Source organism: Dama dama, chromosome 9, assembly GCF_033118175.1.
Source record: "Dama dama isolate Ldn47 chromosome 9, ASM3311817v1, whole genome shotgun sequence".
In the NCBI taxonomy this organism is placed as follows: domain Eukaryota; kingdom Metazoa; phylum Chordata; class Mammalia; order Artiodactyla; family Cervidae; genus Dama; species Dama dama.
The window spans coordinates 62,810,576-62,837,500 of record NC_083689.1 but is presented as its reverse complement, the minus strand read 5'-3'; the positions used below and the strand labels follow the sequence as shown (position 1 = coordinate 62,837,500).

General features: G+C 47.0%; 1 protein-coding gene across 3 annotated transcripts in view; it reads right to left on the bottom strand.

The window, feature by feature from the left end:
• Positions 1-26,925, bottom strand: part of ABLIM3 (actin binding LIM protein family member 3) — a 128,329-nt gene that overhangs the window by 32,663 nt on the left and 68,741 nt on the right. For all 3 annotated transcript variants that reach the window (XM_061151687.1, XM_061151685.1, XM_061151686.1), the window contains exons 7-9: positions 23,897-23,990; positions 14,371-14,458; positions 826-884 (exon numbers count right to left, since the gene is read on the bottom strand). In XM_061151687.1, coding sequence (XP_061007670.1) covers positions 826-884; positions 14,371-14,458; positions 23,897-23,990 — 241 coding nt within the window. The remainder of the gene's footprint in view (positions 1-825; positions 885-14,370; positions 14,459-23,896; positions 23,991-26,925) is intronic.

Below are 26,925 nucleotides of genomic sequence, written 5' to 3'. Positions count from 1 at the left end.
AGCTGGTCAGAAATTGTACACATGCATTTTTAGTTGAGATTCCAGCAGATAACTTTAATAGCATCCCAACAGCGGAGTTAATACCGGGGGACCAGGGTGTGGAGACACTTTAGAGGTCATCGAGGGCCCCCAACACACACCCCAGGGCTCCCCTCCACAGCATCAAGGACTCAGGAGCTGTGCCCCACCCCTCCTGCAGTCCTAGGATCAAGAACCCAGATTCCTGGGCCTTCCTGGAACCTGTCAGCACACGGTCATCCAGAGGGACAGGACCTCAGCTGCTCCAGTGTGCGTCTGGGGAGGCTGGCTGTGCTCCTGACTGGCGGCATGACTGCAGGGCAGTCACCACCCTCTTGAAGGCCCTGCTTTTCTCACCAGCAAGGCAAAGATACAGTTCCTTACCCATCTGCCTGCGGTGTTAAATCAGAGCGTGGTTGTGAAGACGCTTTGCAAGCTGTCAACTTCTGTGACAATTTTAACCACTATTATTAATGAGTGATCTTAGGCTGGGGAAAAACCATGGCATCTGTGCCTCACAGAGGCCACCATCCTGGCAAGTAATGAGAAGGGTGTAGCCTCGCTCCAGAAACATGAAAAACTCACATTCATATAGTGCTTTACAGTTTTCAAAGTGCTCTCACATCCAATGTCTCTTGAAATCCCTTCAAAACCTCCATGAGGTGGATGTTACTGTTAAGGAAATCCAAGGATACAGGCGCACGTCTGAAACGTCTGAACACTAAGGAGTGATTCTCTAGTAAAGCGCAGTGCCTCCAACCTGGGACTGGAAGTAACTGGTTTGGTATCATCACCACATTTGCTTACCTTTAACTTCTTCTCTGCCCGGGCTGCCTGCTTGCAGATGGGGTGCCAGACCTCAGAACCTAAGGGACCAGGAAAATAATAAAAATTTCAGACCTTTCACACCCACCAGAACCCTGGGCGTCTCCCCATGCCTACCCCCATTTTACTCCCTTGTCAGCACACGTGCCCGACAGCAGCCAGGAGGACCCCTTGGTTTTCCTGGATCTCTGCTGCAACATCGATCCAGCCACCCACACACTCTCTCTGCCTGCCACACCCTGCCCTTCCCCAAGGTCCACATCTCATATGACATCCTGTGAACCTTCTTACCTGCCAGCTGCGAGTGACTTGGCTCTCCTTTGTGATCCATCATTCTTTGTATCATTCCCAGCACATATGGCCTTAAAACATAGTAGCTTGTGGATTTATCACCCCAACTAAATTAAGAGATCCCTGTGGGTGGGAGCTGAGCTTACTTCATTACTGGGTCTTCCACAGCATCCAGCATGGGGCTTTGCTCTCAGCAGAGGCTCCGTACATGTTTGTGGGGTGATGAGATGAGTGGACGGTTGGCAGTGAGGGACACAGAGCAGGTGGTCAATAAATATTTGTCAAATGAATGCATGCAGTGGAGGTGAAATAAAGGGACGGTCTGTGTGAACTCCAGCCCTCCTCACTCTTCAGAGACTTAGGACAGTCTACCAGAGGTATCAGGTTCAAGGGGAGGAGGTGTCATGCTGCATATTCTGCTTCAGAGCATAGTCTTGACCTGCTAAATCCTAAGAGACTCCAGACTCCTCAAATTTAGTGTATTCGGCTGCCCATGTTTTCTTGTGTAGGGGGGGGGGGTCCAGTTGGCCAGGCCCCAACTGGAGAGGCCTATTTGGAAAGGCATGAGCAACAGGTGGCCAGTCACGTGTTGAGAAGAAGCCCCAAATATCACACATTCCCCAAAGAAAGGACAGGTGTCCTGGATTAGAGGGAAAAATAGGAACATGTTATCCCTCTGGTGCCACTGTTCCTGTAATCAACCCTAAAAGGAAAGGAGCCAGCAAATGGCTAGATTCCTGAGTTCCCAGATGGCATTTGTTTGTCTGATTTTGTTTTTAGAATATCTTTTCCATTACAGTTTGTTGCCTGGAACCTCTAGGGCTGGATACTGAGTAAGTGACAGCGGGTAGTGTAAGGTTGAACAGTGAGCCGGAGACAGGGGGGGCCCAAAGCAAGCAGCCCTTCTGGGCTCTGCTCCATCCCAGTTTCTTCATCTGAGTAACAGTGAGGTGGGCTTTGGAGGGCCTGAGACGTTGTTTTCATCTCAAAAATTTGAATTCCAGGGCAGCTTTGTCACTTGAGGGATAGGGATCTGATTCTTGTTTGCTGATGTTTGCAGGTGTTTGCTTGCCGATGCTCTGATTGCTTCTACATGAGTGTATTTCCTCCCAATGTAAAGGGCAATGGCTCTCGGAGCCCAGTAGGGGGACTCAGGGTCTGCAGCTGGAGCCAGAGATCTTAGGGTGTGTCCACTACCAAGTGATGGGTGGGGACCCCAGCTTTGGGAATAATTAGAGAGAGCATTTCCGGGTCCTCTCTGAGTTGCCTCTGAATCCACCAGGGGTTGTTTATTGCAGTGGCTCTGGCAGGAAGCACATGTTACAGGTCACTGTAGGAAATGGATGAGGGAGACACAGATGTCTCAGAAGGTCGTGAGATTAAGTGAGAGAGGCACAGGGAAGGTAAAGGGTCAGAGGGAGGTTCTCACGGGGGGGAAATGAAGTGCAGAGGGAGCAGGTCAGACTAGACGATCTCTCCAGGCCACGGGCGTATCTGTTCTGAAATAAGGCCGAGCCACAAATGGCTTCAGCATTCTGCATACAGGAAAGCAGATTTTCATAAGTAGTGTGTGTGTGTGAAGGGGGAGGGAGGGATCAAACGGAAGAAATAAACTGTAATTAGTTATAATCTTTAAAAATTAAAAAAAAAAATTTGAAATTTTTAAAAATCAGAAGTTTGGGTTTTGACAGTGTATCATTTAAGTTAAAGAGGAAAAGGGGACTTCCCTGGTAGTCCAGGGAGACTCTGTGCTCCCAAAGTAGGGGGCCTGGGTTTGATCCCTGGCCAGGGAACTACTAAATACCACATGCTGCAACCCAGACTGGGCACAGCCAAACAAACAAATTATATATATATATGGAAGGGATTTGTTGGAGGCTAGTGACAAACTTAGATAAATCAAGGTAAGAAAAGATAATTTGTTCATAAAGACCTCTGTGACATTATGGTCTGCATATGTCATCAGTCAATAGCTCTCTTCCTAAAATAGTACCTGATGCAGAAATGAATGAATGACTGGTTGGAGCCTATCTTTGTATTTTTTTTAAAAAAAGAGACAGACTGATATGTGCCCACAGGATAATGGTGACCAGGATAGTGAGGGGACCCAAAATTAGGCCTTAAAGCAGGGTCTTCTCCATGGAGAAGAGCAGATGTAACAGAAGGGAGGAAAGGACTTTTGAATATTTCAGTGCCTCTCCATGGGAAGACAGATTAACTTGCTCAATATGTCTTACAAAGTAGAACAAGGATTAAGGGCAGGGGAGTGGGAAGTACAAGGTACTGGATATAAGACAGGATCAAGGTACAACACAGGGAATATAGACAATATTTCATAACAACTGTAAATGGAAAATAGTCTTTCAAAATTTCATAAAAATGAATTAAAAGACTTTCAAAAATTGAAAAAAAAAAAGTATTAAGGGCAGAAGTTTCAGGGAAGGAAAATTTAACATTTAAAGACAGAATGGGTTCATTCAGACAGTGAGCCTTCTGTCCCTGGCAGTATTCAAGCACACATTGGGTATATAATTGCTCAGCAGGGACATTTTTGAGGAGACACATCACGTGGTAGTTACCCTAACAGATGTTTATTATCTCTCCAAACCCTTAGAGATTCTGCTTCCAACTTAACAGGCACCTCTGTACAGAAAAAAAAATAATTTGCCCCATTCAACAATCTGGACCCAGAATGTAGGTTCTGCAAGGAGCAGGATTCGCATTTGTTTTATCTACGGACAAACCTGAAGGGACCACAGATTCTTAACAAATACTGAATGAGTGAAGAAACAAAAGAAACATGATACTCTATTTTAGGCCAGTTGAATTCTCTGAACTGGACTCAGAGATTTGGACAACTGGTATAGTCTAAACTCTGATATGACAGCTACAATTCCAGATTGAGTATCTGTAAGATTTATTAGATTAGGGCTTGTTAAAATGGGACCTGTGGACCACCTGTCCAGCAGCCTGGTGAAATGCAGAATCCCGACCACCCCCGCCCCGCTCCCAAGAATTCCTGAAGTCAATTTTCTAGAGGGGGGCCTGGGAATCTGCAGTTTTAACAAGCTCCCTAGGTGATTTTTGTCTCTAAATTGGAGAAAGTGAAGTGAAAGTGAAGTCGCTCAATCGTGTCTGACTCTTTGCGACCCCATGGCCTGGTAGCCTGCACCAGGCTCCTCCATCCATGGGATTCTCCAGGCAAGAATACTGGAGTGGGTTGCCATTTCCTTCTCCAGGGGATCTTCCTGACCCAGGGATCGAACCCAGGTCTCCCACATTGCAGGCAGACGTTTTACCCTCTGAGCCACCAGGGAAGCCCAATTGGAGAACCACAAGGCTAACTACCAGTTAATACTTCAAATCTGTTCCCCTGGAATGTCATGAAGTAAAGAAACCAGTGTGACACGACAGAACTCCTAACTTGCAAGACTTCAACACTGTTTGTTAGACTAGTGATTTCACAAGTTACTCTCTCATCCTCTGAGACTATCACCCACAATTCCAGATTCTGCAAATGTTATGGAAGTGAAAGATTAGCTATTTCTGATTCAGCTGACTCAGAGTCAGAAATCTAAATCTCCAAAACTGTCCCTCAGCAGAGCACTAAGGCTGTTTTGAATCCCTAGCAGAGTCAGCATTCAGTCTTACCTCTGACTGGTTACAACACACCTCACCCCTGTAACATTTTGGCTTATTTAAGGTTTGGCGGCCCACCCACCCACATCTCTGCCAGACCTGTAAGTTCAATTTGTCAACATCTTTTTTTTTTTTTTGCATTAGTGGAGATTTATAAAACCCAAAGCTGGAGCTGGTGCCACAGTCTTCGGGAAGCCCAGCCAGGCTTAAGGAGGCAGCAGGGACTGAAATTGGCCCACCTGAAGGTTCTGTTTGGCAAACACAGTGTTTTTATTTTAAAGTATTTTTGCATATGAATACTCTTAGACCCTGCAGGAGGCCAGGGACCCTCCCTGCTGTCTGCCTCCCTGCCCTTCTCACTCATTTAAACAGGCATTTGAAATTTCAGCCCCTGATCCCAGTCAGACTGTTAAGTTCCTTGTCTGGACTTCTCTGGATTGTAACAAGTGAGGTTTCTGAGTTCCACCTTTATGTTAGAAGCACTATTTCTGTGACACAGCCTTGCCAGGACTATGGAAAGGCTCCTTTAAAATCCCCACTCAGATAAACAAGTGTGGCATATCCATGAAATGGAATATTAATCAGCTGTGAAAAGGAAGGAGACACTGATGCATGGTACAATGTGGATGAATCTGGAAAGCATTATGCTAAGTGAAAGAAGCCAGACACAAAAGGCCACGTCTATATGAAATACCCCAAGTATGCCATCCAAAGACAGCAGACTAGTGGCTGCTAGGGGCTCAGAGGAGGGGAAGTAGGGAACAACTGCTTAATGGCTGTGGGTTTCTTTTTGGGGTGATGACAGTGTTTTGGAACTAGATGGAAGCAGTGGTTGCATAGCATTGTGAATGCACCAAAAGCTACTAAAGTGTTCACTCTAAAACGGGTAATTTTATGTGTGTGACTACTACCTCAACTTAAAAAAATTCCCCACCCCCACCACTAGGGGGACACTTCTGCAGACCAAAGGGCACTCTGCTGACTTGTTACTAAGGGTTCTAGTCTCAGCAAGAGAACAGTGAGTCAGCCCTTTTGTTGAATTTGACATGTAGTAATAATAATTGAGTGAGTGAGTGAAAGTTGTTCAGTCGTGTGTCGGACCTTTTGCGACTCTTTGCCAGTGCAGACCACCAGGCTCCTCTCTGTGGGATTTCCCAGGCAAGAATACTGGAGTGGGTTGCCATTCCCTTCTCCAGAGGATCTTCCCAATCCAGGGGTCGAACCCAGTTCTCCCTCATTGCAGGCGGACTCTTTACCATCTGAGCCACCAGGGAAGCCTAATAGCAACAATATCATCATTATCATCTTGGCCACGGGAAATCTTCACCTTATGTGAGGCAGTTTATACATTATTTAATGTAATATTCCTCAAAGGTTCAATCCTGGTTATAACACTTACTAGTTTCATTGCCTAGAGCAGGTCAGTGACCCCTCCGTGCCTCAGTTTCCCCATCTAGAACATAGAGATGGTTATAGTACCTGCCTTGTACATCTGCCATATGGATTAATGCGTTAATACATGTAGAGCCCTGGGAACAGTGTCTGCCAAAAGCAGGCGCCACGTAAGTGTCAGTGTTGCTGCTGTTATTTTTTGTCAAACCCTGTTGGCCAGGGTCTAGTTAGGGTGAGGGGAAGGGAGTCATGGGGAGACCTGCAAGGGGTAGGTGGTGTTTACTCTCCTCCTCCCAGAGCTGGGGCCTGGCTGGGCGAGGGGCATGCAGCAAGCAGAGGGCTGGTTGGGCAGGTGTAGTCACTGAGCAGAAGCCTGGCTTGGCGGCCAGCACACCTTCTGGAAGGCTGGGCTGGTGCCCAGGGATGAGGGCACTGGGGAGAAGTGGAAAAGACCAGTTTGCCTGGACCTGACATGATCAAGTAGGCCTGAAGCTTAATAAAAAGTCTGAAGGAGGAAAGTGCTTGGCCACCAGGATGCTGGTTACCACAGAGGAGAGCAGGCAGCACATGAAAAGAGAACGGGCAGCCTGGAGGTGCTTAGTAATTCCCAGGATGCTAAGAATAATAATGGTTAGCACTGTAATTCAAACGTATTGAGTGCTTCGTCTATGTCAGGTGCTAAGTAGTCTTATTATTCTTATTGTTATAAATAGCATTTAGAGACTGCCTGTGCCAGACTTTATGCTACATACTTTACAACAATAGTAACTAAGAAAAAATAATAATGATCACTAACATACCCTGAGCCTTATGCTAGGTCTTGATAATGATGATAATATTAACAGCAGCCAGCATTTATTAGTCATGGCTCGGGGGAATGGCCCTTTTGACGTGACTGCGTGTTTACCACGAGCTTGGGCTGGTGGGCTGGTGGTGGCAGGCTTGACGGGGAGGCTTTTCTGTGCATTTGCTCATTTAATCCTCACCAGAGCCTGTGGTTATCAGTGTTTTCAGAGAGGGGAACTGGGGTTTGGGGAGTTTAGATGTATTTCCTGCTCACCTATTGCTGCCTCCCCACCAGTGTCCACACGTGCCCAGAGTCAGGAGCTGGCCACGCCCTCCTTCCCCTGACAGGGAGGCAGTCAGCCTGAGCTGCGCAGGGGAAGCCACACACAAAAGGAGCAGGGAGAAGACCCACCTGCTGCCCTCTGTGGGCCCCTCAACCCAGCTGGGCTGCTCCTGGACACTCCCAAGTTTGGTGAGCTTGTCAGTCCCCTTTCACCTGACGTCCTTCGAGTTGAGATCCTGCCACCTAAGAAGTCCACACTGATAAAACATCTCATTTAGCTAAAACCCAAGTATCTGACAAGTTCTTGACTTGCCCAGCAGGCAATTTTGTTTCCTAGAAAATAGAGGAAGCAACCAGGGAAATTGCTACTCTAGACCTAATTCTGACCAACATGGACAAATTGGATGGTGAAGTTGATGTGACATGTAACTGGCGAGAAAATGGCCACGTCGTCTCGAGTTCGTGGTGCGAGGAGCAAGTCGGAAACAGATTATACACGTACAAGTCTTAAACTACCACGCTGTAATATTTTCTATATGATTCAAGATGTTTGGTAACCCTAAACATCTAAAAAAATTACAGCTCATCAAAAATTAAAATGTACTCTATTTAAAATGAAATATGCTTCGAAGACTCAGACTTGAGGAAATATCAATTTAGTACAGTTAGGCTATGTTTGAAGAGTCTAAAATTATGTAGCAGGATTGGGGAAACATAAGATTTAAAGTTTTTAAGCATGACTCCTACAACCTAAGCTGTCAGTAGAGAGATTCAATTTAAAATAACACTGCTAAACTACTAAATTATAGCAACCAATGTTTCATTAGTGCTTTTTAAAGTGTGGTTTGATGAAATGTGGAGATGATGACAGAGGGTTGGTGTTCCACCATCCATCATGATGGGAGGCCCTCTCTTGAACAATCTATGAACTCAGGGCACCTCTTCTGAGGTACTTGTCAGAGGGAAATGAGGCCTCAGCTAAATATCAAAGGCTTCTCCAGCTGAGCCAGAAAGACACACCTCCTCGTACCAGGACCTTATATCATCTAAGCTGGAAAAAAAAAAGAAGTTATCTGAAATAGAGTCAGTTTTCCAAGAGAAGCGTATGGTGTAATTACCAAAGCTTTCAGGGCTCTGTTTGGGATTTGCATTAAAACAGAACTAAAGCTTTTTTCACTTTACTTTGAGCCATAAACAGCTCTGAAAATTTGATAAAAGCCACACACCCTATCCTTAGAGAAACCTACCCATAGGCAAACTCCGGCAAGCAACGTCAGGGGGTTTATTGAATTCGGGCCAACTGTGAACCACAGGTTAAGAATTCTGATAATAAGTGGAAAAAAATGCCTCTAACAAAGCAAGCAAGACAGGCTAGCTGACCTTGGCTCAGAGATGTAACTTTTCTAAACTTTCTTGTTCTCTGAAGATATGAATGGCTTTCAATTCACAGGGTTTTAAGGATAAAATGAGGTACGCATTTAAAACTCAGAAAAGTGCTTGGCACACAGTAAGTGCTCAGCAAATATCAGCTGATGGCATTTATTCTTATTATTGTTAGGACCTATGATTTGTTACAGTGTTTTTCCTTAGCAGCAAGATTTGTCCTAGGATTTTGTAAGTGATTTCCTGCCTGCTGTGCTTTAATTAAATATAGAAATGATAGCAGAGACCTGTTTAAAAACATACAGCTGAAATCCTATGTTTCTAGTGTTGTTCTCTGTCTCAGGTCCTCAGAAAAGGAAAGCATTTAGTGCAGACAGAAGGAGAGAAAAAGGCCCATCTTTCCTTTTTCTGGGGCACAGGCACAAGAATAAGAGCAAAATCTATCTCACGAGCCACATTTTGGGTTTAGAAAAACTCCCGCTGATCTAGCAACTGTATGCAACTTTTGTGATATTTGTATAAGTTTTGCCCATAACCCGCAGCATTTTGGCAAAAATTTGCTGGACAAAACTGGTGACCTAATTTCTTGGTGAAGCCCAAATGAAGGGTTTGAACAACAAACAGATTAGAAATCTGGCATCTTTACAAAAAGACCTAAAAGATGAATGCACAACAGAACATGAAACAAATAAAAGAAAACTTACTCTTGTCTCCTGGGGCCCCGGAAGTTCTTGTCCAGACAGATGTCAGACCTCTCCCAATTAGAGCCCATCAGAAAGCCATCAGACAGTAATTAAAACACAAACAAACTGACCCAAATGTCCTCCTGAGTAACACAGTTGCCAGTACCATAGTGTGTCCTGCCATGGGGGACGACAAGACTGGGTTTATAAGCTTTGCAGGCTTCCTAACCCATCCTTTTATGTGCACACTGTTTTATGGGGCACTTACATCCTCACATTCACCCTGCCCTTTAATATTCTGGAGGCCCTCACTTGCTCTCTGCGCACAGGGTAGGTGGGCCTGCCTCGATTTCTCCACGACATAAAGCTTCCTCCGATGTGGGCCTTTGCACCTGCTGTTCTTTCTGCCTCCACACTCTTCTCTCCCCTCTGCACCCTCCCACCTCCTACTCAACATCAAGCTCTGGGCTTGAAAGTTCCCTTCATCAGCAGAGCTTCGCCAGACCTCCCAGACTAGATGAGGAGCCTTATAACATACTCCAGTTATTTCCAAGCTTTTCCTTCAGTCTTATCACAGCCTGTCCCCGAATGTTTGCACTTCTGTTTGATTAAGTCAGTCTCCTGCTCCTGATGTAAACTCCACCACTGAAGCCAGCACCCTGCCTCGTTCATCTCTGGGCGCCCAGCACATAACAGAGAGCCTGGCACAAACATGACCTCAGTGTGAATGTTTGAATGAAAGACAGTGATGACCTCCTCATTTTACAGGTGAAGGAAGAGACCTCAGACAAAGAAGTTATTCTCAAGGTCACAGCTCCTTAGTGGAAGTGCTGATGCCTGGACCCAGGAGTCTTCCGAACTGGTCCCCACCACTCCTGTGCTGCCTGGGAGGACAGTGTTCTTGCCATTTCTGGGAAAAATCATTTTGAGTCTTGGTATCCCTGCCCGGGGTGAGTGTCCAAGGCGATCACAAGCTCAGTTCCCAGTGGAAGCAGAAGCCCCTGGTGGCTGCCACCTCTGAGATACCCATAGCCCAAGTCAGCAGGACTCCAGCAGTGGATGGCCCGGACCCCCTCATTTTGGATCACTCAGCATCCCTCGAGGCAGGTCCCTAAACGCCCTGCAATTACTCCCACTCTCCCAGGAGCCAGGGGAGTAGGGAAGGGGATAATTAAAGAGGAGGGTGACAAACCCTTCTTTATCACCAAGAATATCTCCACCTCCTGGAGATATTTGTGCACTCTCTCTCCTGATCACAAAGCTAATCACTTCATCACTTAACTCTTTCAGCAATCTGTGAAGTTCTGGTCTAAAGCAGGGCGTGGAAGATACTGGAACAAGAGGATGTAAGCTCCAGGAGGGCAGGGGACTTGCTTATGGCCACATCTCCAGTTGTTAGAACAGCGCTGGATACATAGGTGGTGCTCAATAGGTATCTGCTACAGGAGGGAACTAAGAGCTTCCTGCATGTAAGGACCTTGGTTGTGGTGGTTCAGTCCTTAAGTCATGTTCGACTCTTGCAACCCCATGCACTGTAGTCTGCCAGGCTCCTCTGTCCATGGTTTCTCCCAGGCAAGAATACTGGAGTGGGATGCCATTTCCTTCTCCGGGGGATCTTCCTGACCCAATGATCGAACCCATGTCTCCTGCGTTGGCAGGCAGATTCTTTACCATTGAACCAGGGATCTCACTATATGATATATTATAGCGACTGTTACTACCTCATTTTACAGTCTAGGAAATAGGGGTTTAGAGAGTAAAGAGGTAAAAAACTTACTAAATAGTGGAGCCAGGATTCAAAGCACCAAATGGGCAAATATCAGCATTGGGAATTCAGGCAGGCAGGGAGAGATCTTAATTTCCAGTGATATGAACATGAGAACAATTTCAATACAGGAAAGGGCTTTACCAGAGAAGGGTGAGAGGAATTTGTTCTTCAGTTGCTAAGTCATGTCCAACTCTTTGTGACCCCATAGGCTGCAGAATGCTAGGCTTCCCTGTCCTTCACTATCTCCTGGAGTTTGATCAAACTTATGTCCATTGAGTCAGTGATACATCCAACCACCTCATCCTCTGGGGAGAGGAATACCATGCAGCAAACTTTCAAACCAAGTGCAAAGTCTAGATTCTTGGGGCCCGTGAAGATACCATGCAGTGTGCTGAGACTCACATGGGCTTCCTATCACATAACACGGGGTACTGCAGCAGGAACCACTTAGGGACCCAGGCACTGAGGGAGCACTGGGGGATCGGTGCTCCTGGAAAGGGGGAGCCTAGTCCCTGCAGGGACCTGAGTAGCAGTCAGGGCCTGGGTCTCAGGAGGCAAGATGGGGAGAGCTCTGGGGTGGAAGTCATAAGGCCAGGTTCCCCATCTTTGCCCCTGTACCTGTAAGTTCTCATGCAAATCTCTTCTTCTTTCTGGGGCTCACTTTTCCCTTCTATACAATGAGGACTGTTACTTCACTGTCTAGAGTGACTCCTGGGGGTCTATTCACCTCTAACACCTGTATGATTGTACATACAAATCAGTAGTTGTAGGGTCACAGCATCTTGGAGACAGTCCCCTTGCCCAGTCCAACACAGGAAACCCTGTTTCAGCTTTCCTAGCAGATGGTATGAGATTCTGCTGAATAGCTCTAGGCTAGTGGTTCTCAGCCCAGGCTGATTATGTCTCCTGGGGCAACGTCTGAGATATTTTCGGTTGTCACAACAATAAGATGTACATTATGCATTTAGTGGGCAGAGGCCAGGGATGCTACTAAACATCCTGAAATACACAGGGCAGTCTCCACACCAAAGAATGATCTGGCCCCATATGTCAACAGCGCTGAGGTTTAGAAACCAGCTCTAGGCCAAGGGGATTCATTACATCTTGAGGCAACTCCTGGCGTGGGCATGTGTGGCTTGGACAAGCTTGAGAGGAAGCTATGCTCCTTATAATAGCCTTTCTGACCTTCCATTTGCCTTGCGAAGAAACCAGGAGGAAGGTATCTCTCAAAGAAATGCCCTCCCCAAGATGACTATTCAACTGCAGATGGCTAGCACAGAAATTCAGCCAACAGTGATCACCAGTCAAGTGAGTGTACAGGGGTCAATGCCAGGGCTGAGGGGCCGATGTCAGAGGCAAGGTTCTCAGGGAGGTGGCCAATGGCTCAATGCAGGCTGGAGGGGACCAGCTGCAAACAGAAGGCTCGGGGGTGCAGGGAGGGAGGCTAGTGAGCTTGGGTGGGGGCTGGGGACATCTGGGGGCTTTGAAGTGGGCAGTGACTCTAACTTGGCCTACAATGGTAGGATCCCAGGGAAGGCACAGAGGCAGGGTGGTCCAGGAGGCCTTCGGGTGGAGAGTGGCCCCCTGGGGGCACCAGGGCCATGAGATCATTCGAGGGTGAACACCGTCCCTGCCGGAAGGTCCAGCCTGGCCTGTCCTGCGGAGAAGGCAACGGCACCCCACTCCAGGACTCTTGCCTGGAGAATCCCAGGGACAGGGGAGCCTGGTGGGCTGCCGTCTATGGGGTCGCACGGAGTCGGACACGACTGAAGCGACTTAGCAGCAGCAGCAGCAGCTTGTCCTGCCCTGATCTCTCACCTCCCGCTGCACCCTGGCCACACTGGCTCCTCTCGGTCTCCCACACTTGCCATTTCTTTACCCACCCCCCGCCCCTGCACCCCCACCGCCAACCAAGAGGCTGGCAGATTCTATGCCCTTAGGTTGGCTAATTCCATCCCTCCCCTCTTTCCCCAGTTAACACTCACTCCTCCTTGGAACCCCGGCCCCTCATCAGGGACCCTCCCAGGCGCCCCTCCCCACCCCATCATGTGCTCTCACAGTTCACACTCCTTCCCTCCATACAACTTATCACAGTTAACAGTTATCTGTGTGACTACTGACCATGGTCCACCTGCCCCATGGACATCAGAGCCATGGGTATTGGGTTGGAACTCACTGTGGACCCTTCAGAGTCTGCATCTGGTAGGTATCCAAGAGTTTTTGAATGGATGAAGGAATGGTTGCAGGTTGGCTCTGGCAAGCTGAAGTGTTGAGTTTGTTCAAGGCAGATGGAGTCCTCACTGAGAGTGTCTTAAATACTAGGCTGAAGTGTTTGCACCTAACTAGTGGGCCCAGCAGAGAAGGCAATGGCACCCCACTCCAGTACTCTTGCCTGGAAAATCCCTGGATGGAGGAGCCTGGTAAGCTGCAGTCCACGGGGTCCTGAAGAGTTGGACACGACTGAGCGACTTCACTTTCACTTTTCACTTTCATGCATTGGAGAAGGAAATGGCAACCCACTCCAATGTTCTTGCCTGGAGAATCCCAGGGACAGGGGAGCCTGGTGGGCTGCCGTCTATGGGGTAGCACAGAGTCAGACACGACTGAAGCGACTTAGCAGCAGCAGCAGTGGGCCCAGAGGTCTCCCAAAGACCCCTCAACAGGGCTCTGCTGAGAACACTGATGCCTGAGAATGATGGACTGGGCAGAGGATGGAGGACTGAGCAGAGCCTAGAGACTAATTAGGAGACTGGAGCAGGAATCCTGGGGCCAGAGGGCTGGACCCTGGGAAGTGGCAGAGGAAAAGCAGCTCTGATTAGCTTTTTGGCAACTCTTGGTTCCCTCACATTCCTTTTGGTCCTTCCTGAGAGGGGCGACCAGGCAGTGGCTGGGTGTGATGCTCTGAGATGTGGAGGGAGGGGTGGGAGAGGGAGGCGGCAGTAGGTGCTGTTATGGTGCAGACAGTCTGCAACCCCGTCATCCTCCTGTTCTCTGACCTCTTGGCCTGAAGGAGCTCAGCCTCCCACCTTGAGGCAGAGCCAGGGGAGTCTGCTCAGAGAGAACTGCCAGGGAAACGGGCCAGCCGAGCAGCGGGGGGAGGCGCACAGGGACGGAAGGCAGATTACATGTCACTTCACATTAGCCACACCGGCAACTTTCCTGAACCACCCAGAGAGGGGCGAATTAATCACAGTGTTGAGGACAAGCCAACAGCACAGACAGCCCTGGGATGGAAGGAGGCTCTATCTCCTTTCCAGTCATAAGCGGAGAGGAACGCCTCCCCGAGGGTCAGATTTGCTTACCTGTGAGGTACATCTCCTCCCCCTCGGTGAACATCTGGTGGCAGCGCACACATCTGGCGCAGGTGGGGTGGTAGTGCTTCCCTCCCGCCTACGGGAATAAAAGATACAAGAGGAGGTCAGCGCTGTGGCTGCCGTCCAGCAGGGCAGGTCGAGTCTGAACATTTCCTGACTCACTAGTGTCAATGGCATCTTCACGGCCCTGAGGCTGGCTGGGATCTACCCAAGGGAGTCCCCCAGAACAGAAGCTTGGTGATTCCATACCATGGGCATCTGAAAGCTTTCTGTGGACCTGTCTGGACACCGTCACATCTATTCCAGCAATGAAAGAGCCATTTGGAGGCCTCTGGTCCTACTGCCTTATTTCCTGATGAGAAAACAGTCTTACTGGAAATGCTGACGTCCCAGCACTTCCCCAACAATGGGACCTTACCGCCAGTGGTTCAAGACATGTTTTAAAGGGATCCTCAGGTTTAATAACACTGAATTCATGGGGAAAAAAGAGAGGGAGAGAGATTTCCTATTCAATCCTCTATCTATTCTTTTGACTTTTTTTTTTCAAGGAGGAAAAAAAAGGAGTTTTCAAGGAGTTTGGTGCAGAGGATAACATCTATCCAAACCTTACTAATCTACCTTTTAAGGAAAGAGAATAGGTAAGAGTCTTGAAGCCGCCACTAGAACACCATTTTTTAGTTACTGGCAACATGGCTAGTGATCCTGGTTTTCCTGTTATGTTACACAAGTTTTCTTATTTGCAAGAGAGCCAACTTGAATGCTAAGATAAAGCATTAGATAAGAATGAATACATGAGGCTCACAGGCATGGCAAAAATGGTGAGAGGGTATGGGATGGACACAATTTTAGGGCTCACTGGACAAATAAGGAGACCCACAAAGCCAGGACCTGGGGGGAAGTCTCAGACCCCCAGGCCAGTCCCTTAACTACTGTGCTTGGGAGCCTCTGCCCCAAGCTGGCATTGATGAGCCCCCTTCCCTATTCCCACTTTGTTTCCCTACGCATTGTTTCAAGTAAAAATGGAAATGATCTGAAGCTGAGAACTCCTTTCTAGGTGGAAGAAAGCGCCTTGGAGAAGGTTGTGACTCAAGGTCCCACTGGAAGCCAGTAGCCATGTGGGAGCTGCTCCCGGAGGGCAGACCGTCCTGAAACCGCAGCCTAACCGAGAGGCCCTGACCCATGAGGGCCCTTCCCTGGTGGCTCGAGAACTGCTGTACGGAGGAGCTTCAGGCAGCAATGGGGTTGGAAGGTGGGGCTCCTTTTGAAGGTGTATGTTTCAGGTTAGGGCAAAGTTTTTTTGGGGGATATGTTGTTGTTTAGTCGCTAAATCGTGTCTGACTCTTTGCGACCCCATGGACTGCAGCATGCCAGGCCTCCCAGTCCCTCACCATCTTCTGGAGTCATTCAAGTTCATGTCCACTGAGGCAGCGATGCCATCCAACCAACTCGTCCTCCCTTTTGGGGGGATATGCTTGGGACAAATTGATGGATTCTGGGGTATTGTTAAAGGACCCCTCCCCAGCCATCACTTGGTCTGATGCGAATAGGTTTCTTCCAGTTAAAAAATTGTAGGGACTTCTGGCCATCATTGGTTAAGGCTTTGCCTTCCAGTGTAAGGGAGGGGGTGGGTGTGGGTTTGAGTTCCATGCCTAGTCAGAGAGCTAAGATTTCACAGCCAAAAAGCCAAAATATAAGAGCAGAAGCAATACTGTAAAAAATTCAATAAAGACTTTAAAAATGGCCCACATCAAAAAAATCTTAAAAATATTGAATTATAATTGCATAATGCTGAAGGCTTATCCCCAAATCTTGTGTGTGTATTGGGGGTGGGTAGTTGGGCATGGGTTTATCTATTTGGGAGATACTTGATTTATTCTAAAAATTAAGCAAGAGTATGAAAAGGCAAGCTTTTTAAAAAAGAAAAACAATCTCAAGTCCCTTTTTTTTTTTTACAGTCTTGGTTGTTTGCATGGCTCCCACTAATGAGAGAATGTCCTTATCGTCACCAAAGCAAACTGTGTTCAAACTCTGGAAGGACCTGCTATTTTCCCAAGATGTCGTGGGACTGATTCTCCCATACCATGACAGGGATAATCGTTTTAATTAGTAGTCTCTGCCTACTTTGTGTCTCTTTATCACTTCAATTATAGATCTGTTTCTAGAATGGCAACAGTGGGTTGGCAAAACTGAAGCTGGCATCTTCCTAAATGTCACACCCCGGCACCCTGCTCCAGCCAAAAGAGGCTCTGTGCACATCTCAGAAACTCTGCCAAGGATGGCACAGAAGCCACCTGAGGCAGCGGGAGGGAGGCCACGTGGCCGCCGGTGCTGGCACGAGGGGAACCGGTCAGGGGGACAAGATGAGACATTCTGTTAGCAAGCCAAAGTCCAGAACATAGTGTTCAGGACACAGAATCAGTAGCTGGAAAATGGGCCCTCTTGGCGAGGATTGAGAACCACAAGCAACGTGAGGCAGGCAGCATAGGCCCCAGGGCTGAGATTCTCCCCAGCAAGGACACAGACCAGCGAGAAAGGAGTGTGGTTGGTGCTCAGCATGCTGAGTTCTGTCACTGAGGAAGGGACTGTGGGGTGGCCTGGGGTGGGAAGGGGACATGGAATTTAATTAAGTGCCTACTGTGTACCCAGAAACATACTGGGGCCCATAGAAAGGAGGCTGTTGTTTTGGTCTGGCCAACAGCCTTCCTCCTTCCTCCAGAAACAGTATCAAGCTTTTCCTGGGTGGAAATGACTACCCGTTCCCCATGTCAGTCCATGTGGTTATTCCAACTCTATGGTCACGGTGACTGGTTTGGAGACGGGCCTGAGGTTCTCCAGTGACAGCCAGTCCCAGGATGCTTGCTGAGCTATTAGAAAAGAGAAAGCTCTCCTTCCACTGGAAATGCTGACTGACAGGATGGAAGCCTAGAGTGACTGGTGTCTGATTTCCCCATTATACAGGAGAGAGAATAAAGCCAACCCAGAAGAAAATTGCGCCAAGAGGGCAAGATATTCAAACACATTTGTGTGAGTGCTGGATCCAGCTGTGCCTGAAGCAAGGACTGCTCCTGGGTTTTTCATTATGGGAGTTGACAAATTTCCTTTTTGGTCTGAGGTAGCTGAGTATAGTTTCTGTACTTGCAACCAAGGGAGTCCTGACAAGCTATAAAGGAAAACATACTCCTGTGTTTGTCCCTTACTCTCAGACTACTACCACACTCATAATACTTCTGACACCAGATGTGTAGGTTTTTTTCCTTTCCCACACCAAGCAATTCTCTGTGACACCAGCTGAGTGTCCTGTAATTTAATTGATTCTGATACTCTACCTGAACAGAGTGTCAGACCCCACAGGTTAAGGGCTCAGTCCCACAACAACGTCTCCCCCCAAGCCCAATTTAGATAACAGTCAGACCCCACAGGTTAAGGGCTCAGACCTGTCTTCCCCACAACACTGTTTCCCCCCAACCCCAATTTAGCTAACAGTCATTAAGTCCCAGGTTGTCACCTATTTCTGACTGACCAGCATTAAACCAGGGTTCCCATGACCCCCAACTAGGGTTTATTAATATGCTGGAATGGCTCACAGAACTCAGGAAACAGTTATGTTTACTGGTTTGTTATAAAATGATAGAGATGAACATTCAGACAGAAGAGGTTCCAGGTATCTGGGGAGGGGCATGGGGCATCCATGCCCTCTCGCTGTGTACCGCTGTCCCAGAACCTTGGGTGTTTACCCACCTGGACACTTTCTGAACCCTGTACTCATGGGATGTTCACAAAGGCTTCCTTGTATCGACAGGATCCATCATTAACTCAAGTTCTAGGCTCTCTCCCCTTCCCAGAGGATGGGAGTCAGGGCTGAAAGTTTCAAGCTTCCAATCATGGCTTGATCTTTCTGGTGACCGGCCTCCATCTAGGAGCCCATGAGTCGCCTCATTAGAACAAAAGATGCTCCCATCGCTCAGAAATTTCTGAGGGGTTTAGGAGTTCTATGTTCAGGAACTGAGGTCAAAAACCAAATGTGAGAACAAAATATGCTCCTAATGTTCTTATCACTTAGGAAATTACAAGGGTTTTAGGAGCTCTGTGCCAGGAACCAGAGGCAGAGACTATTATATATATTTTCCATGATTTCACACTGGCATATCTACTAGGAGTTAAATAACAGTAGTATTCTCCATTGATAGATAAAGACTCTTTTTTTTTTTCTTTTAAAGTTTTTATTTTAAAAGACTCAAATGCTTTATCGGGATTTTTAATTATTTTCTTTCTTTTTTTTTTTTTTACATTTCAGTGGGTTTTGTCATACATTGATATGAATCAGCCATGGATTTACACGTATTCCCCATCCCAATCCCCGCTCCCACCTCCCTCTCCACCCGATTCCTCTGGGTCTTCCCAGTGCACCAGGCCGGAGCACTTGTCTCATGCATCCAACCTGGGCTGGTGATCTGTTTCACCATAGATAGTATACATGCTGTTCTTTTGAAATATCCCACCCTCACATTCTCCCACAGAGTTCAAAAGTCTGTTTTGTATTTCTGTGTCTCTTTTTCTGTTTTGCATATAGGGTTATCGTTACCATCTTTCTAAGTTCCATATATATGTGTTAGTATGCTGTGTTAGTATGCTGTAATGTTCTTTATCTTTCTGGCTTACTTCACGATAAAGACTCTTAAGACTCAAAGAAAGTAACTTGCTTGGTTTCACGGCTAGAAGAGATAAAACTGGAATTCAAGTCTGTTTAACTCCAACTGTGTATTTTCTCGACATCCCACTGTGTCAGTGGCCCTGGGGAACTGAGAGCTGTGGGCATTGGTGTGGAATACAGGAGGCTGGAGTCCTAGGTATCAGCTCTGTCTTTACCAGAAATATGGCATATGACTTCAGAAAGAACCACATGTCTCAGGGTTCACTTTTCTCATCAGTAAAACAAGGAGGTTGAACTAGTTGACTGCTAAAAGTCTCTTCCAGATCTAAGAAAAAAAAAAAAAAATCAATACATCCAAGATGCTAATGGAGCCTCATACAATGGAATCAATGGAAACCCAGTCACAAGAGCTGCCCAAGAAGAGGGGGCTCCAACAATACTGAATGACAGTAACTTGGGGGAAAGACAGGTGCTGACATGATTTCAGAGCAGCCTGGAAATGCTGGGACGAATTCCCATCTGAGGCTCTTGCCCTGCATGTAACTGAAGTCTCTCCCTTCTGTAAAGAAAAGTCTGCTTTTATGATTTCTCGATGACATATGCCAATGACATATGGATGTGTCTGGTGGTGAAAGTAAAGTTCAATGCTGTAAAGAAAAACATTGCATAGGAACCTGGAATGTTAGATCCATGAATCAAGGTACATTAGAAGTGGCCAAACAGGAGGTGGCAAAAGTGAATTGAACATCGACATTCTAGGAATCAGTGAACTAAAATGGACCGGAATGGGCAAATTTAATTCAGATGACCACTGTATCTACTACTGTGGGCAAGAATCCCTTAAAAGGATTGGAGTAGCCCTCACAGTCAACAAAAGAGTCCAAAATGCAGTACTTGGGTGCAATCTCAAAAATGACAGAATGATCTGTTTGTTTCCAAGGCAAACCATTCAATATTACAGTAATCCATGTCTAGGCTCCAACCACTAATGGCAAAGAAGCTGAAGTTGAACAGTTCTATGACAACCTACAAAACCTTCTAGAACTAACACCAAAAAAAGATGTCCTTTTCATCTTAGGGGACTGGAAGGCAAAAGTAGGTAGTTAAGAGATACCTGGAGTAACAGGCAAGTTTAGCCTTGGAGTACAAAATGAAGCAGGGCAAAGGCTAACAGAGTTTTGCTAAGAGAACGCACTGGTCATATGCAAACATCCTCTGCCAACAACACAAGAGACAACTCTACACATAGACATTACCAGATGGTCAATACCAAAATTAGATTGTTTATATTCTTTGCAGCCAAAGATGGAGACGCTCTATACAGGCAGCAAAAAACAAGACCAGGAGCTGGCTGGCTCAGATCATGAACTCCTTGCAAAATTCAGATTGAAATTGAAGAAGATAGGGAAAACCACTAGGCCATTCAAGTATGACCTTAATCAAATCCCTTATGATTATACAGTGGAACTGACAAAGAGATTCAAGGGGTGTGATCTGATAGAATGCCTGAAGAACTATGGATGGAGGTTTGTAACATTGTACAGGAGGCTGTAATCAAAACCAGCCCCAAGAATAAGAAATGCAAAAACGCAAAATGGTTGTCCAAGGAGGCCTTACAAACAGCTGAGAAAGGAAGAGAAACAAAAGGCAAAGGAGAAAAGGAAAGATATACCCATCTGAATACAGAGTTCCAAAGAATAGCAAGGAGAGATAAGAAAGCCTTCCTAAGTGAACAATGCAAAGAAATAGAGGAAAAGAATAGAATGGGAAAGATCTCTTCAAGAAAATTAGAGATACCAAGGGAACATTTCATGCAAAGATGGGCACAATAAAGGACAGAAACGGTATGGACCTAACAGAAGCAGAAGATATTAAGAAGAGGTGGCAAGAATACACAGAAGAACTATACAAAAAAGATCTCCATGACTCAGATAACCACGATGGTGTGATCACTCACCTAGAGCCAGACATCCTGGAGTGTGAAGTCAAGTGGGCCTTAGGAAGCATCACTACAAACAAAGCTAGTGGAGGTAATGGAATTCCAGTTGAGCAATTTCAAATCCTAAAAGATGATGCTGTTAAAGATGCTGGGAAAGACTGAAGGCAGGAGGAGAAGGGGATGACAGAGGATGAGAGAGATGGTTGGATGGCATCACCGACTCAGTGGACATGAGTTTGAACAAGCTCTGGGAGATGGTGAAGGACAGGGGGGCCTGGCATGCTGCAGTCCATGGGGTTGCAAAGAGTCAGATACGACTGAGAGTCTGAATGACAACAATGACAACATGCCACTGACCCTCACTACTTGTGGGTGCCCCCTGCCCACAATTCTGCAGACCTGACAAGTGCTTCTCCTGAACATGACCGTGTCCCACACCCCACAGCTTTTTCTCAGCCTGTATATCACTAACTGCTCTTGCAGAATCTGCTCAACACTCTGATTACTTCCCATCTTTTCTGGAGTTCTGTCCTCTCACCACCCCTCACCAATCTTACCCAATCCTGCATCCCTTAGCACTCCTCCTCTTTTTCTGACTTCTCAGTCTCCTTCTGCACTCCTGCAAGCTGCCACTCCCCATGTTATCTTCTTAGAGAAGAGGGCTGATGACTTTCAGGGTGCTATTATTCAAGTCTTAGCATTTTTGAGACTGTTCCCTGCAGGCCTGAGCTTTGTCCCTGACCTCTGGTCCACATTCTCATTGTCCTCTTGAAATTTTCCTGGAATTTCAACCACACTTCTTCCCAAAGGGAATTCATGTGTTTCTGCTCAGATCAGTCTTTCCGTGCCATCTGGACTTCTGCGATGGCAACACCAGACTTCCTCTCATCTGTGCTTGACACTTGGGTTCAACCCCTGGCCTCTTCTCCTTCGATGGCTGTGTCTACAAGTGGCCCCATGGTTGCAAAGCTATTGGAATTCAACTTCCACAGTATTGTAGACAGGCTGATTAATCCTGCCACTGTACCTCCCAAGTCCTTTTTGGGGGGTCGAGGTCTTCTTGCGGGTCTCCCGCTTCCAGTTTCCTTCCTTTAAACTTAGCCTGTGGACATCATGTTATTCTCCCTAAGGTGCAGCTCGAAGCAGGTCACTTCTGCTTGACCTTTCCCCAACCCCCTGCTGTCCTGTGAATTACAGATGTCTCGCCCTGGTATCAGGCCCTCAGAAACCTGGGCCCAAATCCTCCATGTACTTCTGTTTCATGCTTTTTCTCCACATTGCACTCCTACTGCTCCTTGGAAATGCCTGATGGCTTATCCACTCTGTGCATTTATCTTATTCTCTGATTCCCTATAGTCTTTTAATGGAAATCTTAATAATGTTGTTCTTTGGTTTAAAATTCTCCAATGAAGTTCCACTGCATTTGCTATAAAACATAAACTCCTAAACAGGCCTACAAAGCTTGATGTGATATGCCCTTTATGATCTACTCCATCTTCCTCTAGCCCTGATTTACAGAACTCAGCCACACTGGCCTTTTTCTCTGTTCCCTGAAAGGGTCAGGCTCATCCCTCCTCTAGCCCTCCACATGGCAGCTTCCTTCTCACCCTCAGGGCTCAACTACAGTGCATCTCCTCAGAGTCCCCTCCTGGCTGCGACTCTTTCTCCTGAGCTGAGGCTGTAGGATCCTTCTCAATGCACTGCTGACCCCAGGCAACCTCGGTCTCCTGGCCAGATTTGTCAGAATTAATGATTCTGTTCGTAAGCCCTGACCTAGTCTGTTGTCCCTCAGCCACTGTCATATGAGAAAATGTGGGCCTAGAAAGGCAAAGATACTCACCCCAAAATCTGAGCATGAGTAAGCAATTGAGTCAATATTAGCACCCAATTATCTGTACTCTTAGGCTACTGTTTTTCGTTTTTTGAGATTTGAACAAAATCTGTACTTTAGTTGATAATACTGTATCACATGTTAATTTCCTGTCTTTTTAACGAACACTATTTCTTTGTATTCTCAGAACTGGATTAGGAGTTTCAAGCCTCATTCAAGTTATTTTAATCACTAATAAATTTTATAGACTTTTAGCTGTGATTCTAGATGGCAAAATACATGAAACTATATCAAAATTTTGAGTGAATATAAATTAGAAAGCTTTTGTATACATATATATAAATATAATGTATATATTTTAGAAAACTTTATAGAATTTTTGCCTAGCAAAAAGATTTATGACATTTCGATTCTACTTGTTTGACTTAGGATGAAGAGAATACTAGGCCACTGCTTTTCATTTGCACCAAACTCTTTCCTGCTTCTGACTCCTCAAGGTGGGTGGTCCCAAGGCATAGGAAGACAGCTGCCTGGGCCCAGGGCGTGGGAGGGAAGGCCAGGAAGGCCAGCGAATGGGGGCTCTGGCAGGGGCTCAGCAAGGGTGCTGCAGGTTGTCTGTCACTGGCAGAGTGAGCTGTGCATCAGAAGCAGAGGAAAGTTGTTGCCATGGTGATGGACCAGCCAAAGAAGGGCTTAGGGAGCAGGCTGCTAGACGAGCTGGTTCATAAATCAGCACATTACTGAATGCTTAAAAAAATAAAGGCTCTATCCTTTAGGCAGGGCAAAGAAGAAAATCATATGTCACTCCCTAGTAATCTATCTGGGTCTGAATCCAGAGAAACAACCGACATTTCCAACACAACATTTTTTGAACAAGGAGTAATTTTGTCCAGCTTCTCATTTGGGGGGTACCTAGAGAAGCAAGGTTATCTGCTCAAGGTCATGTAGCAAGCTAAGCTAAGGCAGAGAAAGCAGGGGAGGGAGAGGCTAAGGAAAAAGGGGTGTGGGGTGACTTTCCCCTTCTTCAGGGATGACTCTGCGGGGTCACAGGCCATCTGCTCAATCATCTTTATAGTTACTTGTACCCACTCACCTCCAAGACTCTGCCACTGATGTATCGGTCACAAGTCTCGCACTTAATGCCAAACTGGGAGTGGTAGTCAGACTCGCAGTACGGAACGCCATCCCTGCAGAGGAAATCCACACAGGAAGAGGAAATTAGGGGGGTCCACGGGGGTGTCACGTGGAACTTCCCAGACCCACAGATAACTGTGACTGGACCAAGATTAGAAGCACTCAGGTGGCTGTTCAAAGTGAAAACTGCCCAGACACCCCTCAGATCTACAAGATCAGACAGTCCCTGGGGTGAGAGGGCTGGGGAATCTGCATCTTGACAAACTCTCCATGCATGCCTGGGAAGCACTGTTTCCTGCTGGCCATGAGGGTCCCTCACTCTTTTTTCCTTGCTCTCTCCTCAGATTTTCTAGACCTACTCTCTTCCCCTTACCCTAAAGGACTCTTTTAAAAGGTCATTTAAAAAATAAAGCTTCCATTTAGAACAGGTAATATCTGCATTTGGCACACTGCAAAGGCACAAGGGGAAAGTCTGCACCCTCCTCTCAGTCTCTCCCAGTTTTCCTTCCAGGAGGTCATCAATGTGATCAATTTTTTGCATATTCTTAAGGGTTCCTCTTCTAACAAAACACTGGTACAAAAAGAATCATATGACTGTGCTCCTGAATCAGTAGAAAACAGGAACCCTTGCCTTCCCCAATCACTTCCTAAGTGCTCCATTCTTGCCCAGTGCTTAGAACTTACTGGGCAGTAATAAGATTATTGTTAGTTATTCTTACACTATCCCTACTACAGTAGCCATTGATATTTACTGCTTGGTATGTGTCGGGCTCTCTGATGGTATTTTATATAGGTTGTTTCATTTAATACTTGCCGCTGTCCTATGAGGTTGGAATTAGTGTTCTCCCCATTGTGTGGATGAGAAAGTGAAAGTGAAGTCGTTCAGTTGTGTCCAACTCTTTGTGACCCCATGGACTATATATAGCCTACCAGGCTCCTCCATCCATGGGATTTTCCAGGCAAGAATACTGGAGTGGGTTGCCATTTGATCTAGTGCTAGTTCAAACCCACAAGGTCTGGTTTCTCAGCAGGCTGTCATGAGAATTAAAGGATGTGGCTCCAGGGTGTCCCAGGGCTCAGCAAAGCACCTGTCCTAGGGGATCCCCATGATGGCTGACAGGAGTCCACAAAGGACGTTTGGGCTCAGCTTTCAAGGGCCAACATGGAGATGACTGGGGACATCAAAGCACTCAGCCCAGCTCGGGCCCTGCCTAGCTCTAGGGCCCAGATCTGATGACATCTCTCTGAAGTGCCGATGACATCTTCTGTACGGAACAGAACTCACTCACATGCAGAGAGGCCTTAGACCAGGCACATCCATGCTGCTGCCCTGCAGGGACTGCTAGGAGCCTACCCTGGGCAGCAGGGCCATCAGTATTTCCTGAAGGAGAGGCAACATTGAGGACTGGTGCTCAGCAAAGTCAGGAGGTGACACAGTTGTTTGTGGGTCCCTGAGACAAGCCTCCCTCACCCTCAACCCTTTTACACTCTGGGGGGTGGGAGGGTTACCCTGCAGGGGGATAAAGTCATTGGTCAGGAGGTGGGTGCAATGAACCAGCAAAATTTGGGTATAAATGCCCACACCTCCTAATTTGGACCCAGGGAATCTGCATCTTGACAAGCTCCCCATGCATGCCTGGGAAGCACTGTCTGCTGCTGGGTGAGGTCTTTGGGAATTTGACATACATGATTCTAAAAAGAGGCAGAGGGTAAAAATTAATCTTTACTGGGTATTGATTAGGTACAAAGCACAGATCTCTGAACCCTATGAGGGTTCTTCTTCTCAGCCCTGTTTCTATAAATGAAGGAACTGAGACTCAGAGAAGCTGAGTCTCTTGCTGAGGTCAAGTGGGCTGGGCTTCTGACCGGGGCATCAACACCAGAGCCGGCGCTGCTAAGCACCTTCCACTCTGCTGGCAGATGGATGAAGAGCCCAGAGCCCGGCTGCAGAGGCCTAAGGCATGGTGGGTAATCTGGGTTGCACCTGCTCACAAGGAGCTCTGATCAAACTCTTACTCCCCCAGAGAATTTGGACTTGAACTCACAGACTCAAGGACTCCTGGCTGGCATCTCACCAAGGAAACACCTTACTTGGCAGGCACAGAGGTACATGCCAAACTCCCACTAACATGCGTTCAAAGCACTCAGGCTGTGACCTCAACTCACCTCTGCAGCCTTGGACTTCACCTGTGCACACACCCGAGTTCTAGCAAACAGGATGGATGTGGCCAGCACCTCCCTGTCCTTGCCCAGGCTGAGCATTCTGGCTACAAGCTTTCCTTCTTTGCATTTTCAAATCTTATACACCTTTTCAAGGTCCAGCCCAAATATTACCATCTCCCATAAAGCTCTCGCATATTCCAGATACCACTTCTGCTAGTTAGAAGTGAACAGTCACAGCCACAGCCTGTGGCTTAGACCTATGACACAGACAAAGGTCGTTTGGCTAGTACCCACCTCCCTTTTTGACAGCAGCAGTACCTTGCCTGCGTTCTGGGAACCACCCCTTCCCACTCACAGTTACAAAGGGCTGCTCTCTGATTCAAGGGTTTAGATCCTTCTGGCCAGTGACTGGTCAGGGATGGGCATGTGAACCAGTGGAGGCCAAATCAGAGGCAGCTGTGGGACTTTTGCTGGAGTTCTTGGGAAAGAGGCCTTTCTCCCTCTTTGCCAGGTTTATGAAGCTGCTAGAAACAAAGCTTGGAGTTGCTGGTAATCATCTTTGCTACCAGTTGGGGAGGTCCTGCTTGAGAATGAATCAGACACAGAGGAAGGCAGAGCTGAGAGAGACAAGAAAGTCTGGGGAGAGGGTGCAGCTTCTGAAAGGCTAATGACAGCTTTAAGCCTCTGGATTCAGCCACGCCAGAAGCCAGGAATGCCACTGGCCTTCCCATGAGTCAATAAACTCCCATTTTTGCATTCAAGGGAGTTTGAGTTGGGTTTTCTGTCACTTCTGATTGGAAAGGTCTTAAAGAACAGAACTTCTCT